At 44.1% G+C, this 17104-nt stretch overlaps 1 protein-coding gene across 1 annotated transcript in view; it reads left to right on the top strand.

Annotated features, from left to right (window-relative positions):
• The first annotated feature begins 560 nt into the window (after positions 1-560).
• SPTLC1 (serine palmitoyltransferase long chain base subunit 1) overlaps positions 561-17104 on the top strand; it is a 36536-nt gene continuing 19992 nt past the window's right edge. The window contains exons 1-5 of the mRNA XM_081880510.1: positions 561-660; positions 3250-3357; positions 8789-8883; positions 10955-11048; positions 13320-13392. Coding sequence (XP_081736636.1) covers positions 598-660; positions 3250-3357; positions 8789-8883; positions 10955-11048; positions 13320-13392 — 433 coding nt within the window. The 5' untranslated portion in view covers positions 561-597. The remainder of the gene's footprint in view (positions 661-3249; positions 3358-8788; positions 8884-10954; positions 11049-13319; positions 13393-17104) is intronic.

Raw genomic sequence — 17104 nt, 5'->3', positions numbered from 1 at the left:
CAACAATTGAAACTGATCTGTAGAAAGCACAACTTGAAAAAAAGAGATAATGAACCTATTTTTGTAAATTAAGAAACGGCATTGCCATTCCAATGGTGTGCGTGCACTGCTGCATCTTGTGACCGATCCTATGGCGTGGGGCATCCTAGCAACCCTTAGATCCTATGGGGCGGGGCATCCTTGCAACCCTTCCAATAGTCTGCAGCTTGCAACCAATCCTATAGGGTGGGGCGTCCTTGCAACCCTTAGATCCTATAGGGTGGGGCATCCTTGCAACGCTTCCACTATTCTGCATCTTGCGACCGATCCTATGGGATGGGGCATCTTTGCAACCCTTCCAATATTTTATTTACGTAAGTTTTGTGTGTGTGTGTCTGTGTGTGTGTGTGTGTGTGTGCGCGTCAGCGAGTAAGAAGACCCGCCGCCTCCACCTGCGCCTCTTCCTCCTCGTCTCTCTACCAGGCAGTCTCCTCCGGGGAGTGGAAGGGGTTAAAAGGGGGCGGGGCGGCGGGCGTGTCCGCCGCGGGCTCCCCGCCCCGCCCCCGCACGCGGCGTGACGTCGCGGCGCGCGCCGGGACCCGGAAGCATCTCTCGGCGATGGCGGCGGAGGGCGCGGGGCAGCAGTGGGTGCTGGTGGAGATGGTCCAGGCCTTCTATGAGGTGAGCGGGCCCCTCGAGGTGGCCGGCCGGGTGGGTCGCCGCAGGGCTCCGCGGAACGGAGCGAGGAGAGGCTGGAGGCTTGCCGAGGGGTCGGGGCAGGAGCAGGGGCCGGCGGGGGTCCCTTCCTCGTCCGCCCCCACGACCGAAGAGGGAGGCTGAGGCCGGGGTGGGGCGCCGGGAGGAGGGTGGCTGCCCGGGGGAGGGGCCCGTGGGCGGGGGGGGGGAAGGGGTCGCCACGCCTGGCCGTCAGGAGGACGCATAGGGGCTAACAACAAGGGGCAGAGTTCCCTTCGCAGCCCCCCCTCCCAAGAAAATAAAAATTTGAGGGGGACGGGCCCCCAAAGTTGAGGGGAATTCCCTTTCAAACGGTGTGTGTCTGTGCCACATTAGTATTATTGTTATTGAGGGAGCTGGGCCCCCAAAATTCAGGGGAATTCCCATTCAAATGGTGTGTGTCTGTGCAACATTAGTATTATTATTATTATTATTGAGGAAGCTGGGCCCCCAAAGTTCAGGGGAATTCCCATTCAAATGGTGTGTGTCTGTGCCACATTAGTATTATTGTTATTGAGGGAGCTGGGTCCCCAAAATTCAGGGGAATTCCCATTCAAATGGTGTGTGTCTGTGCAACATTATTATTATTATTATTATTATTATTATTATTATTATTGAGGAAGCTGGGCCCCCAAAGTTCAGGGGAGTTCCCATTCAAATGGTGTGTGTCTGTGCCACATTAGTATTATTGTTATTGAGGGAGCTGGGTCCCCAAAATTCAGGGGAATTCCCATTCAAATGGTGTGTGTCTGTGCAACATTAGTATTATTATTATTATTATTATTATTATTATTGAGGAAGCTGGGCCCCCAAAGTTCAGGGGAATTCCCATTCAAATGGTGTGTGTGTGCCACATTATCCTTATTCTTATTACTCTTTCCTGCTGTAGGGCAAACTGGATTTAGATAGCTTTGGGTTCCCACCCCATAGCTCCCATCAAGATATAAGAAGGTGTCATTAAATATTGCAGTTATAAGGGTTATTTAGGCATGAGCACCATTGAATTCTGAGCAAACGTATAGGTTCTGTTTGTATGTGTCGCTTATAAATATGGGGTAAATGTGCATAATCTTGGTTATCATTCAGTGGGTGTCTGTCTAGAACGCTCTGCTGAATTAATTCCCAGTCCTCCAACATGGACTTATTTTTTTGCTTTAGGCAAACAAACACCTTCTTATTCAGGTGTCTTAAAGTAGTTTACATACATTTAAGTATTCTTAATTTTTATTTCCTGGCTTACTTTTTTATTATTTGTATTTTTTAACCTAATAAGCCACTCTGAAATCAGTTTTGATGAAGGACATTATGTTTTAAATGAATAGGCTTCTGTTTGTTTATAGCATGGGTTGGTGACAGAGCTCATATCCCAAGCCTTCTGGCTTTCAGTCAGAACAGACAGTGCTGCATTGGGTAGTCTTAATACCTAGTACAAAATCCCATTGCCATTGGTTGGCTTACCCATAATACAGTGGACGCTCGAATTCCGAACGTGATCCGTGTGGGAGGCACCTTTGCAACCTGCAGTGCCGCGTCTGCGCATGAGCAGTTCGCAATTTAGTGCTTATTCGCATGTGCGAGCACTAAAACCCGGAAGTAACCCGTTCTGGTACTTCTGGGTTTCGGCGTGTCCGTAACCTGAAAACGCATAGCCCGAAGCGTCTGTAACCCGAGGTATGACTGTACCATATTTTTAGCGCTGTCTGTATTCAGAGACTACATCTTTTAATTTGGATTGGCAGAGCAGTTTGGTTGGCCTGGCATAGTTATACTTCTGTAGGTGAGTGGTAAGTTGAGAAATCTAACTTCATGATTTATAGTTCTAAGTAATGCTGGGGGTGGAAACGGCATGGACACTTTGAGGGAGCAGATTAACCTTTTGGCCTCTGCTTCTAAGGGAGTGGTGTGTACCTATTCTGTTCAAACCCATTGACCTGATGCTTGTTGAAGCAATCTTCCCAGAGAAGAGACTGTTGAACTCTTTGAAGATCCTGTGTGTCTACAACATGTCCACTTAACACAGCTCTAATGGGAGTGTAGAGATCTTAAGTAAGAAAGATACTCTGTGTATGGAGACATAGCTAAGTGTATAGAACACTTGTTCTGAGCTATACCAGTTGCATAAAGTTGCCTATTAGGAAATGTAAGAACTTGTTTGGCAGCCAGCAGTTCCATACCATCAACGAGTGGAGAAAGAATGGACCACTGTCTCCAACAGCAACCTTCTTGGGAGAAGGTATTCTCTTTTGCCTAGTGCCCTGAATTTCCATGTTCAGTGCAGAGGAGGGGACTTCCTAACCTTTGCAGTCTTTTTTACAAGGCTGTGTTATTGGATCCAAGAGAATAAATCCAGCCTTTGTCCATTTTCTCTTTTGAAACCTTCCGATTGGGCAGTGCTGGGCTTCCTAAACATTTCAGTCAGGTTACAAGTTTGGCTAAAACAGCAAAAAGTGGTAAATTTAACTTGTACACTTTTAAAGAGATGGTAAACTTAGAGCAATGATTAATGTGCAGCTGGTATTTTTGTTTACTTTCCAGGCTCCAACTTACCATCTTATTTTGGAAGGTATTCTAATCCTATGGATAATCAGACTTCTTTTCTCCAAGACGTACAAGCTTCAGGAGCGATCTGACCTCACACCTAAGGTTTGATGTTCCAAAATAGTCTCAATATGCTCTGACAAAAAACTAAAAGTCAGTATGATTAATAGCTGTAATGCTTGAAATAAGCACTTCAGTCTAATCATTGTTTTTTAAAAAAACAACAACGTGTTTTTATTAAAGATTTTCTTGGGTTACAAAAGTACATACATCACCTCTATTTTCAGATCATAAAGTCCGTTTTACATATCAGTTATATTTGATGTGAAACATTAATGTATACAATACAGTGGTACCTCTGGTTATGTACTTAATTCGTTCCGGAGGTCCGTTCTTAACCTGAAAATGTTCTTAACCTGAAGCACCACTTTAGCTAATAGGGCCTCCTGCTGCTGCTGCGCCGCCGGAGCACAATTTCTTTTCTCATCCTGAAGCAAAATTCTTAACCTGAAGCACTATTTCTGGGTTAGCGGAGTCTGTAACCTGAAGCGTATGTAATCTGAAGCGTATGTAATCCGAGGTACCACTGTATAAGATTGGGGGAGAACAGAGGTAGGAAGAGAGAAATGGAGGGGGGGGAGAGAAGAGGGGGCTGAGTCTAATCATAGTTGTATATACAAGTGTGACTGTTTTTCCTAAAGCCTCTCACACACACAAAAACCCTGTTCAATTATGGACTGTGTTAATTCGTATTACTAATGACTTGGCTCTAGAGAAGTATGATTGCATAAGCAGGGAGGTTGTGGCTGACAGACACACTGTGTGGGGTGCTGTTTAGGACACCCACAGCCCATGTTTTTCTCTGGCTCCAAACCTGTTAAATAAGTTGTGGTATTTAGGGGTGCTGTTTTAAAAAGTGATGTTGGTTTCTGTGTAGCAAAAAAAAAAAAGTTCCTCTGACAATTACTCTTTGAAAGTGGTGCTATGTGCTTACCTTGGCAAGTTCCACTGATCAGCTGATTGGCAGCACTTCTGTACCCAGGGCTTTGGAAGATCTAAAAGTCCATTGATTGGTGGCAATTGTGAAGCCCAGTGCACATTACTTCCCCAAACCTAACAATCAGCTGATCAGCATTAGGAGTAAACAGGTTGATTTCAAGTCATTATGTCATTGTAATGCAAGGTGATAGTCATGGCTGAACCATGTTGGGTTGCAGAATGGGAGGGGATATAATGACAAGACTGGCTGGATCCAGTTCCCCACCTGATACCAAAGTTATTCTAAAAGGTGATTGCCCAGTTTAATAATAATAATAATAATAATAATAATAATAATAATAATAATAATAATATTATAATTTATTATTTATACCCCGCCCATCTGGCTGGGCCTCCCCAGCCACTCTGGGCGGCTTCCATAGAAACCAAAATTACAGTAAAATATCACACGCTAAAAACTTCCCTGAACAGGGCTGCCTTAAGATGTCTTCTGAATGTCAGGTAGTTGTTTATCGCTTTGACATCTGCTGGAAGGGCGTTCCACAGGGCGGGCGCCACTACCGAGAAGGCCCTCTGCCTGGTTCCCTGTAGCTTTGCTTCTCGCAATGAGGGAACCGCCAGAAGGCCCCCGGCGCTGGACCTCAGCGTCCGGGCAGAATGATGGGGGTGGAGACGCTTCTTCAGGTATACTGGACCCTGTGTGTCGTACAGCAGTTTTCCACAGGAGAACAGATATGATGGCAATATGGCTGGAAAATGCTCTACCTTTTCTTTACTGATCCAGATGTTTAGTTTCTTCACAGCTGTCACTCATAACGAAGTGGAGATGCAATTTGCTTTTTATTTTAAAATATGCCTAGTTCACCTTTCCAAGAGTCAAGGCAGCTAACAACACCAGAGTCCATTTACCTTTAACCTCTAGGCCAGGAACGTTCAACTCTAGAGACTGTGATCTACTCCCAGTAAAATAACACCGGGAGTGATCTACCCACTTTCATTTTTTTGAACTTTTTTGGGAAGGAGAGACTACCAGGGTTGTTGAGAATGTTTTAATTCGATATTACTTAAGTCCGCAGCAGTAGCTACTTACAACACTCAAACGTCAGTGCATGACATGATAGCTTTCACAGCTACAGCAGCAATTGGACATAGCACCAGGGGACCGCACATAGGACATGACAGAGGAATACAGCAAGGGGGCAGGCAGGGGAATATTCCATTCCCCTTTGTTTCATATTTGGTGATCGAATACGATCCCGCAATTGACCACAATAGCCTGGAGATCTACCTGTTGTTTGCTGTCACCCGGTTGTAGATGTCTGCTCTAGATGTTTTTGGACTCCAACTCAAAACAGCCCCCGTTAGCGTGGCAAAGGATGATGGGAGTTGTAGTTCAGCAACATCTAGAAGGCCCCATCCCTCGAAGTAGATGCTACTATGGTTGGGTCCATGCAGCTCTTTAGGAATAGATAGTCTTACACACATTGTTCTGCGATTTGTTTTTCGTTTGACGGGGAGATTTGCGAGGCAGCATGCTTTTTCTCTCCTTTAACTGCATAAAGATTCCTTGCAAAAGGTCCATCTAGTCTTTCATCTGTTTCCAACAGTAGCCAGCCAGGTATCTCTGGAAAGCTCACAAGCATGATATGAAGTTGACTTCAGTACAGAATGTTCAGGGGTAGCCTGCCTCTAATGTTAAGCATCCATTGTGAAATAATTGTTCATGATGCAGGTTTTTTTTATTAAAAAACCCCATCTAATTTAGTGGTTATTACAATTTGTGGTGTTAAATAGGTTGGAAAAGGTAGGGCATTTATGACTGCTTTATGGTTAGTGAGATCTAGGGTAAATGCTATATTTATCTATCTTACTCATTTGAAAGCAGGACTTAGCATTGAAATAGAAGGAACTAAAAGTACCTCAGAGACCTAATGATGTTTCTTAGCCCCTGGGAAGCTTTCATTTCTGCTTTTCCTTTAGCGTAATGAATAGTAATGACTACTTGCCCACAAGTGAGATGGGGCATTCTAAGTATAACTTGTGTTCACGTTATAGCAACAACAAAATGAATAATTTCCACTTTCATAACTAGTTGTGTTTATTAAAGCACATCCTGAGCTTCTACCAAACCCTGGTTGTGTGCTCTTCTTTAATTAAGTTGTTTATGCAATATATATCCAAATAGATCTGGAACGGATTATGTTTGACAACCAAGGTTTGACTGTATTGCTTGGTTATAAGAAAACTTCCAAGCAGTTTGCAAAAATATAAACTAAAACATTACAATTCTCAATAAACAGTTTAAAATAGGTATTTAAAAACATTCAAAAGGTTATTAAAATCAGCAGTAGATAAAAATACAAAACACACGTAAGTTCTACATGCCAGGAGAGGCTTGCCTAAACAAAAATGTTTTCAGCGGGTGTTGGAAAAAGTATAACAAAGACACCCCCACTAAAATACGGATTTCTTACAAGTGTGGAGCAAATATTAAGTGGCCCACAGCCCAAAGCAGTCAATTGGACATATATGGAGTAAAGTGGTCCTGTAAGTAAACTGATTCCAAGCTTTTAAGGGCTTAATATACTAAAAGTAACACTTTGAACTTGGCTCGGTAGTGTATGGGCAACCAGTACAGAAATCTGAGTGGGCAAGATCTCCCTCTTGTCAGTGATGCGGGTGGCACTATGGTCTAAACCAATGTTTTCCAAGCTTGGGTCTCCAGCTGTTTTTGGACTACAACTCCCATCATCCCTAGCTTTCAAAACCAGTAGTCAGGGACGATGGGATTGTAGTCTGAAAACAGATGGAGACCAGAGGTTGGGAAACACTGATCTAAACCACTTGGTCTCTTGGGCTTGCCGATCATAAGGCTGGTTGTTTGAATCCGCGTGACAAGGTGAGCTCCTGTTGCTCTGTCCCAGCTCCTGCCAACCTAGCAGTTCAAAAACAGTGTGGGTGAGGAACCTGTGGCCAAATGTTGATGGTGGCGCTGTGGTCTAAACCACTGAGCCTCTTGGGCTTGCTGATCGGAAGGTCAGCGGTTTGAATCCCTGTGACGGGGTGAGCTCCCGTTGCTCTGTCCCAGTTTCTGCCAACCTAGCAGTTCGAAAGCACGCCAGTGCAAGTAGATCAATAGGTACTGCTGCAGCGGGAAGGTGAGCGCCGTTTCCGTGTGCTCTGGCATTCGTCACGGTGTCCCGTTGTGCTGGAAGCAGTTTAGTCCTGCTTGCCACATGACCCAGAAAGCTGTCTGCGGAGAAACGCCAGCTCCCTCAGCCTGAAAAGCGAGATGAGCACCGGACCCCATAGTCGATTTTGACTGGACATAACCGTCCAGGGGTCCTTTTACCTGTCAGCAGCCTGCCGCAGTATTCTGCCTCACCTGCATCTTTCCTGCTGCAAAGGAAGCCTCACATAGAGTGCATTGCAGTGATCCATTCTTGATATCACCAAAGCCTGAAGTGAAGCTGTCCCATTTCAGGCATGATTTTAGCTGTCACACCAGTCACAGCTGATAAAAGGAATTCTAGCCACTGAAACATCTTGGGCCACCTGTGTCAGAGTTGGGTCCAGAAGCACCCCTAAACAGCCTGCCTGCTCCTTCAGGGGGAGTATAGATCCACCCAGGCCAGGCACTTGACCAATTTCTCAGACACAAGAACCACTCACCCATAGTGTGTTGCCAGGATTCAAGTTCTGCTTTCTTTCCCTCATCCATCCCATCACTGTATCCAGGCAGTACGTTGCCCTGAGGCCTTTTTGGCATAATAATAATAATAATAATAATAATAATAATAATAATAATAATAATAATTTATTTATACCCCGCCCATCTGTCTGGGTTTCCCCAGCCACTCTGGGCAGCTTCCAACAGAATATTAAAATACAATAGTATATTAAACATTAAAAGCTTCTCTGAACAGGGCTGCCTTCAGATGTCTTATAAAAGTCTGGTAGTCGTTTTTCTCTTTCACATCTGGTGGGAAGGTGTTCCACAGGGCAGGTGCCACTACCGAGAAGGCCCTCTGCCTGGTTCCCTGTAACTTGGCTTCTCGCAGCGAGTGAACTTGCAGAAGGCCCTCGGCACTGGACCTCAGTGTCTAGGCAGAATGATGGGTGTGAAGACGCTCCTTCACGTATACTGGACAATGAAGAAATAAAGATGATAATAAAACCAGTATTCAGGTGGGTGGACTTGCTTGGTGCTTCTGTACAGAGAAGTCTATTAATTTCATAATGATCCTTTTAATGTCTATATTGCTCTTGGAAAAACATGTTGTCAGCATAATCAAATGTTTTCCCAGCGCTAACAAATATGTGGCAATAGTTACAGTGCCAACTGGCATGCATAGAACATGAAATACATATGTGGATTAGAAAATGGGAAGCATATTAATATGAATGAATTACATTTTTGTATCCATTTAACTTACCAGATGTGCATGTAAAATCCATCTGCTTAGATCAAAAATCTCTTCCTGATTTTCTCAATAAAATTATTAACAACCAATATTTTGGCTTCTTTCTGTTTTAGGAAAAGGAAGAGTTGATTGAAGAATGGCAGCCAGAACCACTTGTTCCTCCTGTATCCAAAGACCATCCAGCTCTCAACTACAATGTTGTTTCAGGGTAATCCTAGAATAAATCAATTCCACGTTTGACTAAACAGCCCAATCCCTTGCATGCTTACTTGAAAGCCAGTCCTCCTGACTTCAAAGGTGCTTGCTTCATAGTTAGTATGCTTAATATTGCAGCTTTGATTACTTTCAGGGGAAATTGTGATTTGTTCTCTTGCAAACTTTGAGAACCAGGTTACAGAATGGATTGAACTTTTAGCTCGCAACAAAATTTTGTTTTTTAAAAAAACCCTCATGAAGATGCCTGGCGTCTGGTTCACTTAGTTGGCATTCAGCTGCTTAATTGATATTAGAGACTTGCCTGGTGACTTTTCAGAAATGTTATTGTGAAAGCTTGTCATCAAATCTAAACTTTTTAAGCTGGGAGATTTCAGTGGTTAAGAAATGGTTGCTGGCTTCTATGCGCCTCCGAGAGTGAAGGCAAACCACTGTGTTAGCAGTACCAAAGTGATCTCTCTGGGATGCAAGCCTGGGCAGTGTGTATGGGGGCCCTGGGCTGCCCAGGCGACAAGACCCCCCTCTCGGCCTCGCTGATGTGGTCCAAAGGAAAGGAAAGCAATACGTTTGGCACACGCTTGGCTGTAGGAGTTGCCGGAAGGAGGTGGACAAGGTGGACATCCAACCATCTTAGGGACTCCACTCTGGATTTGTGTCGGGTTTACTCCTTCGCCTTTTCTTCTCCCAAAGATATCCTGCAAGGCAGCAGAGGTTTAGGATCAGAGTTTTCCTTCCAGAAACCGCCTTCTTGACCATTGAACCCACTGTTTATTGGCCTCGTCCACTCAGTTTGCTGGAGCCTGTTTTCACATGCAGGGGAAGTTCCTAACTCACTAAGGGTTTGAGACCCATTGGCTACTCTCACCTGCTTTAGCCAGCCAGTCGAAGCCATTCCCAGGGTGTTGCTGCTGCCACATTCTGACAGCTTTGAGGAGCCACAGGTGAGAGCTGAGTGCAGGTTGGGCACCAAATGTGGACAAACTACCCCAGAAGGAGCCTAACATGTCTCTCACCACCCCTCCCCTAACACCCCATAAAGGTAAAGGGACCCCTGACCATTAGGTCTAGTCGTGGTCGACTCTGGGGTTGCGGCGCTCATCTCGCTTTATTGGCCGAGGGAACCAGCGTACAGCTTCCGGGTCACGTGGCCAGCATGACTAAACCGCTTCTGGCGAACCAGAGCAGCGCATGGAAATGCTGTTTACCTTCCCGCCGGAGTGGTACCTATTTATCTACTTGCACTTTGACGTGCTTTCGAACTGCTAGGTTGGCAGGAAAAGGGACTGAGCGATGGGAGCTCACCCTGTTGCGGGGATTCGAACTGCCGACCTTCTGATCGGCAAGTCCTAGGCTCTGTGGTTTAACCCACAGCGCCACCGGCCTCCCATACACCCCGGTTAAGAAGCAAAACCTATAATATTCTGAATGTTAATGTTGATCCCAAAGTTATCCTAAAACTAGTAGTTAGACATAAAGATTTGTTTTCTACCTTGCATGTCCTGCAGTAGTAGTTCAGTAATAAAATTAAAAAAGTAAATGGATATTTGATTATTGAGGAAAGGTAAGAAACCTCTTTATTTTAGCTCTGTTGAAAGCAAAGTGATCTTTAACTAGAGCAGTTTTAATTTCTGATTGTCATAAGGTAGTTCTATGTTTCCCAAGATCCCTCTTAAATTTTCCTCCCCACTGCATGTTCCAGAGTTTCAGATATGGGTTCTTTAAAGTAGTTAGTGTCCAAAAATGCCAAATTCTGTGCGAGATGAGTGCCACAACCCCATAGTTGCCTTTGACTGGACTTAACCATCCAGGAGTCATTTACCTTACCTTCAAAGGCATGGCTTCATCAACAGGAATGCAGCTGTTTGAAATGTGATATAAATACTAAAAAAGGAATCCCCGCACCAGAAAGACTGAACAGTTTCCACCATTGCAATATGTATTTTCAAATTAGTTGTGTTTACAGTGTTGTGCAGATTTTTTTAAAGCGCTGTTCTCTTACCAAGTGCCTGAAACAAAGTTAGGATTATTAGTAAGCTAAGAAAAGTTTGGTTTTCTTTTCTTTTCAGGCCTCCAATTCATAACATTGTCGTGAATGGCAAGGAATGCATAAACTTTGCGTCATTTAATTTTCTTGGGCTTTTGGATAATGAAAGGGTCAAGGTAAGTGCCTGCACTGTTGCTCATCTGAAGGTATTGGCTCAGGTGTAACAATCCTGCCTTAATAATCTACTGTTTATTAAGCAGGGAGGGAGCATCCTGTCGCTGTGCTATACTTTGCATACCAGATTCGGTTAGTGCTGTTCACTTTAAGCCATAGTTTAAAGTTGCCCAAAGGGGCAACTGCAGTTGAATCTTGAACTCAGTGCCACAGTTTTATAATACTGCTGTTCATATTGTGCTTGAAAAGACTACATGAGAATCCTAGGCGAAACCTCCCTTTTAGGTAATGAACCCCTGGCAACAGACCTGCTTGGATTTAGAGATCTAAATAAATATATTCCTTCCAGTAGCACCTTAGAGACCAACTAAGTTTGTTACTGGTATGAGCTTTCGTGTGCATGCACACTTCTTCAGATACACGAAAGCTCATACCAGTAACAAACTTAGTTGGTCTCTAAGGTGCTACTGGAAGGAATTTTTTTATTTTGTTTTGACTACGGCAGACCAAGACGGCTACCTACCTGTAAATAAATACAGTATGCTTTCAAACCCTTGTCTAGCATCTTGTTTGTAGGGCAACTGTGTTGCATTCATTTGTACTCGCTGGGACATGAAAGTGCCAATACTAACACTGTTGAATGTCCCAAGGAATAGCTATTGAATGTCCCAAGGGATAGCTCCGTAGCTGGGGTCGGCAACCTAAGGCCTATGGGCCACAAGCGGCCCATGGAGGTCGTTTAACCAACCCATGGACCCCCGCCGCCCGCCCAGCTGGCTTCTGTGCACCTCACTAAACCGGGCATGGAGCAGAGCGGGGACCACCTTCTGCGATGCTAGCCAGCTTCCCATTGGCTGCAGGAAGCTCCTGCAACCAATGGGAAGCTGTGCACACCTCCTCTGCGCCAGAAGGAGCGCCGGAAATAGCGTGTGCACGTGTGTACTCCGGCTCACCGCGGCGTCTGCAGGACCGTGAACTGGCCCAAGCCACAAAAACTTTGCCGACCCCTGCTCAGTAACATGAGATTCTTAATTTCAGGGTCATGAGTTTGTGCCCCTTGTTGAGCCAAAGATGCTTGCATTGCAGGGAGTTGGACTAAATGGTTCTCATCAGTGTTAGGAACTGGGATACAAAAGCTAGGAGCTACGTTGCTCCTGGGGCTGGAATTGTAGGTGCAAAAACAGAATGTCTTGATGCTACTTTTTTATTTATATAGGGATTTCTTTTTTAAAGACACTAAAAGTTTTCTGTTTAAAAAAACCAGATTTTGGCACACATTTAATCCAGGCAGGTTTAATAACATGAGAGAAGTAATAGTGTAGGAGGGATTTCTTAATACAGCTATGTACGTGTAAGAGCAACAGAGGGGAATCCTATAATGAGGACACTGCCCTTTCCAACAGTAAGCAGCCTACCCACCAATTTCCCTACAGGAATATTTGTGGAAGAGAACCTGCTAGGGGAGATGCAAGTGATCCCTTGCAAACAGTAAGGTGGGGGGAGAGGACACAACAGGAAGCACAAAAGCACTGATGCTTCCTGGTGCCTTTGTAGGTCCTCTTTGAAGGCAGTCTGATATCCCTAGCCACATTATAAAGGGATATTATATTATCACACAAGCATTGCTGTCTATGTTAAAGTGCCCAATACAGCAAGCAAAAGTGTTTTGTAAGAAGTAGGTGCAGATAGAGCCTTTGAGAAAACATTTTGGAGAGGGGTTCAAGTCAGGTCAATTAATAAACGTGGGTGTTTTAAACACTATCTTTTTATTTAAAATAAACAAAAATAATCCATTAAAAACAAAAATGTAACCTGTTTTGTTTTTTTAATCAAGTGTCCTGACTTAGCATTCTAAGATCAGCAGTTAATAATTTTTTATACAAATTGGTATAAAACACCTGATTCTCCCAGCAGCGTGGTGGGGGTGGGGGGTGTTGAGAGACAGTCTTTTGCTGCTGCTGCTCTGCACCTGGGCGAATCAGGTGTTTTGTGGGATAGAGCAGTAGCAAAAGGCATGTCTTTTGCTGCTGCTGCACCCTGCAGATCAGTGGACTGCAGCCAGGCCAGGGTGGAGATACCTTGACGCAATAGAGGCTCGCGGACATCTCCGTCCAGTCGCAAAAGGTGGGTTGCCAGTGGCAAAATGCGACTGGAACAATAGGCGTATCCAACGCCAGTCCTCATGGTCAATTTTGTGATTCTCTGAATACTATAGAAATCATTTCTTTTCTAACTGTACTTAACAACTCTTCTCCTGTTATGCTTATTCAAAGAATGCAGCCCAGAATTCTCTGACAAAATACGGTGTTGGCACCTGTGGCCCAAGGGGATTTTATGGAACCTTTGGTATGTATAACCTGTTTTTTTCCAGTAGAGCATTAAAGGTAGCTAATTGAATGTTGACGTCACATAAAGGAATTGGGAGATGGGAACCAATGCTGACGTATTCCTCATTCAGATGAATTGGCATGTAAGCTTGTGGGGTTTTTTTGCATAGTGTCATTAACATGCAAACACATGGAGTAATAACAAGAGCACATGGTCCCTTTCCTGAGAAGCACACAAACTAGAGTTTGACATGGGGAGGCAGCAGAAAGAAAGCTGAAACTGAGCATAAACAGAAAAGGAGTTTCCATTCAGTTCAGTTGAACATACTACAGCTCAATCCTCCCCCTTTTCTTCAGTGAGTAAGATTGTCTTCCATAAACACGGTTTTAACAGTGAATCCGTAAGTGACTGTGGAGGCCAGTTCTGGATCCACACATCCGTCCACAGTGGGGACATAGGTTTCCAGGCAGGAGTTGATCATGGTGTGGATTTGCCAAGCGTGCCTTCCTCTTAGCACGTTTCTCCCTTTCGTCTTGAGTCTGAGCGTCTTCAAAGCCCATGACACATTTGGTCAAGGCTGTTTGCCAGTTGTAGCGCTCTCAGGCCAGTCTTTCCCAGTTGTCGGTGCTTATACTACATTTTTTTAAGATTTGCCTTGAGTCAGTCTTTAAATTTCTTTTGTTGACCAGTATTACGCTTTCCATTTGTAAGTCCGAAATAGAGGTTGCTTTGGAAGATGAGATATATAGATATTTATATAGATACACACACACAAGATACACATGTCTGCTCACGGAGTTTGAGGGCCTTTACACTCGGGGAAGCTAGGTACAGAACTGCATCAGTAGCAAATGAGAGCTAAGAGGTTCTGCCAAAGACATCAGAGAAAAAGTGAGTTCACAGGAGGGATTTGAAGGGAAAGAGTAACTGCTGGAAAGTCCACATTTCTGTCTTCTTTTTTTGGCTGCTGCTTAGAAGATATTTCCAAAATCGGAATTAGATATTTCCAAAACCAGAATTATCCATATGAGTTTGAAGCAGCTTTTAGTCTGCATCCAGAAGTATACCCATGGTTGCACCCTCAGTCTTTTCAGGGAGAGTACTTTGCTGGGCAGTTTTGTACTTTTTGAGTGAAAAGAGATCACTTTTGCATCTTGTGAAAGTGAAGCTACAATACTTAACAAAGTATTATAATTAGGATAAACTAGCATTTTTATTTTTATTTTTTATCCTGCTATGGCTGTATGCTAATGCAATAAAGGTTTGATTGATTGATTGATTGAATACTTAACAAAGTATTATAATTAGGATAAACTAGACCCCAGTTGGATTGTAATGCCTGAAAGAAGCAAGAGGAATTCTCACTCAGAATTAAATGCTTCTTAATTCTCTAGAGCCATTCATCGGCCTACAGATGCAGAAACACAACTTTTTAACCATGCCAATACAACTTGATCCAGACAAAAGCAAGTGAGTTAGTTGGGCATAAATGTACTTATAATGGATGAGATGTATGTTCTCCCCGAAAGATTGACACCCAGGACCCTAGAGCTACTTCTGCATTGGTCTGAGGGGCTGCTCAGATTTCCACTGGCAATCCTAGTCTTTGAATATTCTGTAATGCCAGTAGCAAGAAATAGGAACTGTGAAGCTTTTCGTTAAAGAATTCAGCTATTGCCTTGACATAATTTTAAAAAAGAATTCCTATGACTTGCCTCTGGCCAGTCTCAGACTGCCTCTGGCCACATCAACTGGACCTGAAGGCAGATCTGGGCAGGACAGTTGCAACAGCATCCTAGCTTCTGTTTTTTCCCTGTGCTTCCCTTAAACTTTCCAGATCAGTTCCTGATTTTTTTCACAGCAACAGCCTTCACACAATCTCTGCTTGCAATAGAAGTTGCAGCTTTTTCCAGGGTCATGAAACCGTTACAGCCGATTATTTACAGAAGCTTCGTTAGATTCTCCCATGTGTATCGGTTACAGAATCTATCTTGTTTGAGCAGAATACATTGCTGGATGATGCCTTAAGCTTGTTTCAAGAATGCTTCACAGCTTCTTTTCGCGGTTATTCAAATGTCATACAGGGATAATTGGCAGAGCTAAAGCAAAGACTAAATACTGAGCTTTCCAAAGAGGCCACGAGGGGGCAGTCTGATTTCTGGCCGAAACATCTTGACCGCTTGCGAACACAGTAATGTAGATATTGCCAACATACTATATCTGTGTGGTAATCAAGAGGTTTGGATTCAAACCTCAAGCGGAGGGTTTTTGTAATACAAATCCTGCTGTGAAGCTCCTAGTCTGCATTTAATCACAGTGTGAGGGTGTTTCACATTCCTCTCCTGTCTCTGCAGAGCACTATAGAGACAGCAGTACAGTGAGCCTAAACGTTTTCCTTTATCTCCCCTATAGTCTGACTTTCTGGTGCGAGTTGCTTAACTTGCTGGTGTTTTTACCTAGAGGATTGGGAACGGCTTCCAGGAAGCCACTTGGGACTGTTCAGGTTTCACAAGGCAAAGTGTTCATCTTATCGTCGGCATTTTGGGCACTGTGATTTGATAGTTTACCATATGAGAACAATGTCTTCCATGCTCCCTTCTCCTTTTAATCATTTCAGTGGTGGTGCTAAAATTCTCTCTTACCTTCCTTGTTACTGGAAGATTGTGGCGAAACACTATCCATGACCATAACTGATGTTGTTTTGACTAGATTCCCATCTAGATATCCTGACTTCTTAATTTTAAAGCCATGTGGTTTTCAGTATGGTGAAAGACTTCTTACTCTGAAGGTTTGGCTGTTCTTTCCAGTGTATGTGTCATCTTCTCATGCTCCTGCTTAATACCTAGGGTGCATAGGAATACGAGAAGAGAAAGGTTTACGCCCTGCCCCTTTTCCTTGGATTTTAACAGCAGATTCTCTTAGGAATGTTGGTCACTAAATTGGGTCCAAACTGCCCCCCTCCCGATGTGATAATGAGAGATTTTGAGCTGAAAAAATAAGGTTCATTAATAAGGTTCATTAATCTGGCCTGTTACCAGTTCCCCAGTAACTCTAATCCTGGCAACTTTCTTTATATTGAAAAGAGATGGTCTGAACTAATAGGTTTCATCCTATCAGACTCTCAGGATGCTGTCACCGGCTCCCGGATGGTTGCCCAGGAAAGTATAAAGACAAGGAAAAGTTTCTTGCTTTCCTTTTTTATTTGAATCTTTACAGAGAGAGGCTATAGACCCCAGGCTCTTGGATAATGGCGTTGCCCTGAGTGAATCTCCACCCCCCATCCCCCAAATCTCTCCCACTTCCTCGTTCGTCGTTCTCATCATCTCTACGGGTGCTGCTACATGCCCTCTGTCTTTGAGCTCTTTGCTCTCCCACTTTTAAGGCTTGCCAGGTTCTGGGAGATGGAGGGTCTGGAATGCTTTCTAATGACAACGTGTCAGCCGGGTGTTGTTCCGGCTCTCCCATGATTTCCCAACTTTTCCCCTCATCTGCCTCTGAGCTGTGACCTTCCTCAAACCCCTGTTGTAAATCTATACTGTCTTCTTCCTCCTCCTCCCTGGAAGGGGCAGAATGGGGAGGCAGACTCCACAGACACAGTGGCCACTCCTGGAGGACTCTCATGAGGCTCAGTAAAACTCTCTTCCCCACCACTTGTGCTTGGAGGAATAGATACCCCATTCCTTGCAGTGCTCGCTTGTGCTGCCTTAAACAACTTAGAAGCCATTTTACC

Source organism: Podarcis erhardii (genome assembly GCF_964252035.2).
Source record: "Podarcis erhardii genome assembly, chromosome: 11".
Taxonomy (NCBI): domain Eukaryota; kingdom Metazoa; phylum Chordata; class Lepidosauria; order Squamata; family Lacertidae; genus Podarcis; species Podarcis erhardii.
The sequence above is the reverse complement of the archived record's forward strand: the minus strand, read 5'-3'. Positions and strand labels throughout refer to the sequence as shown.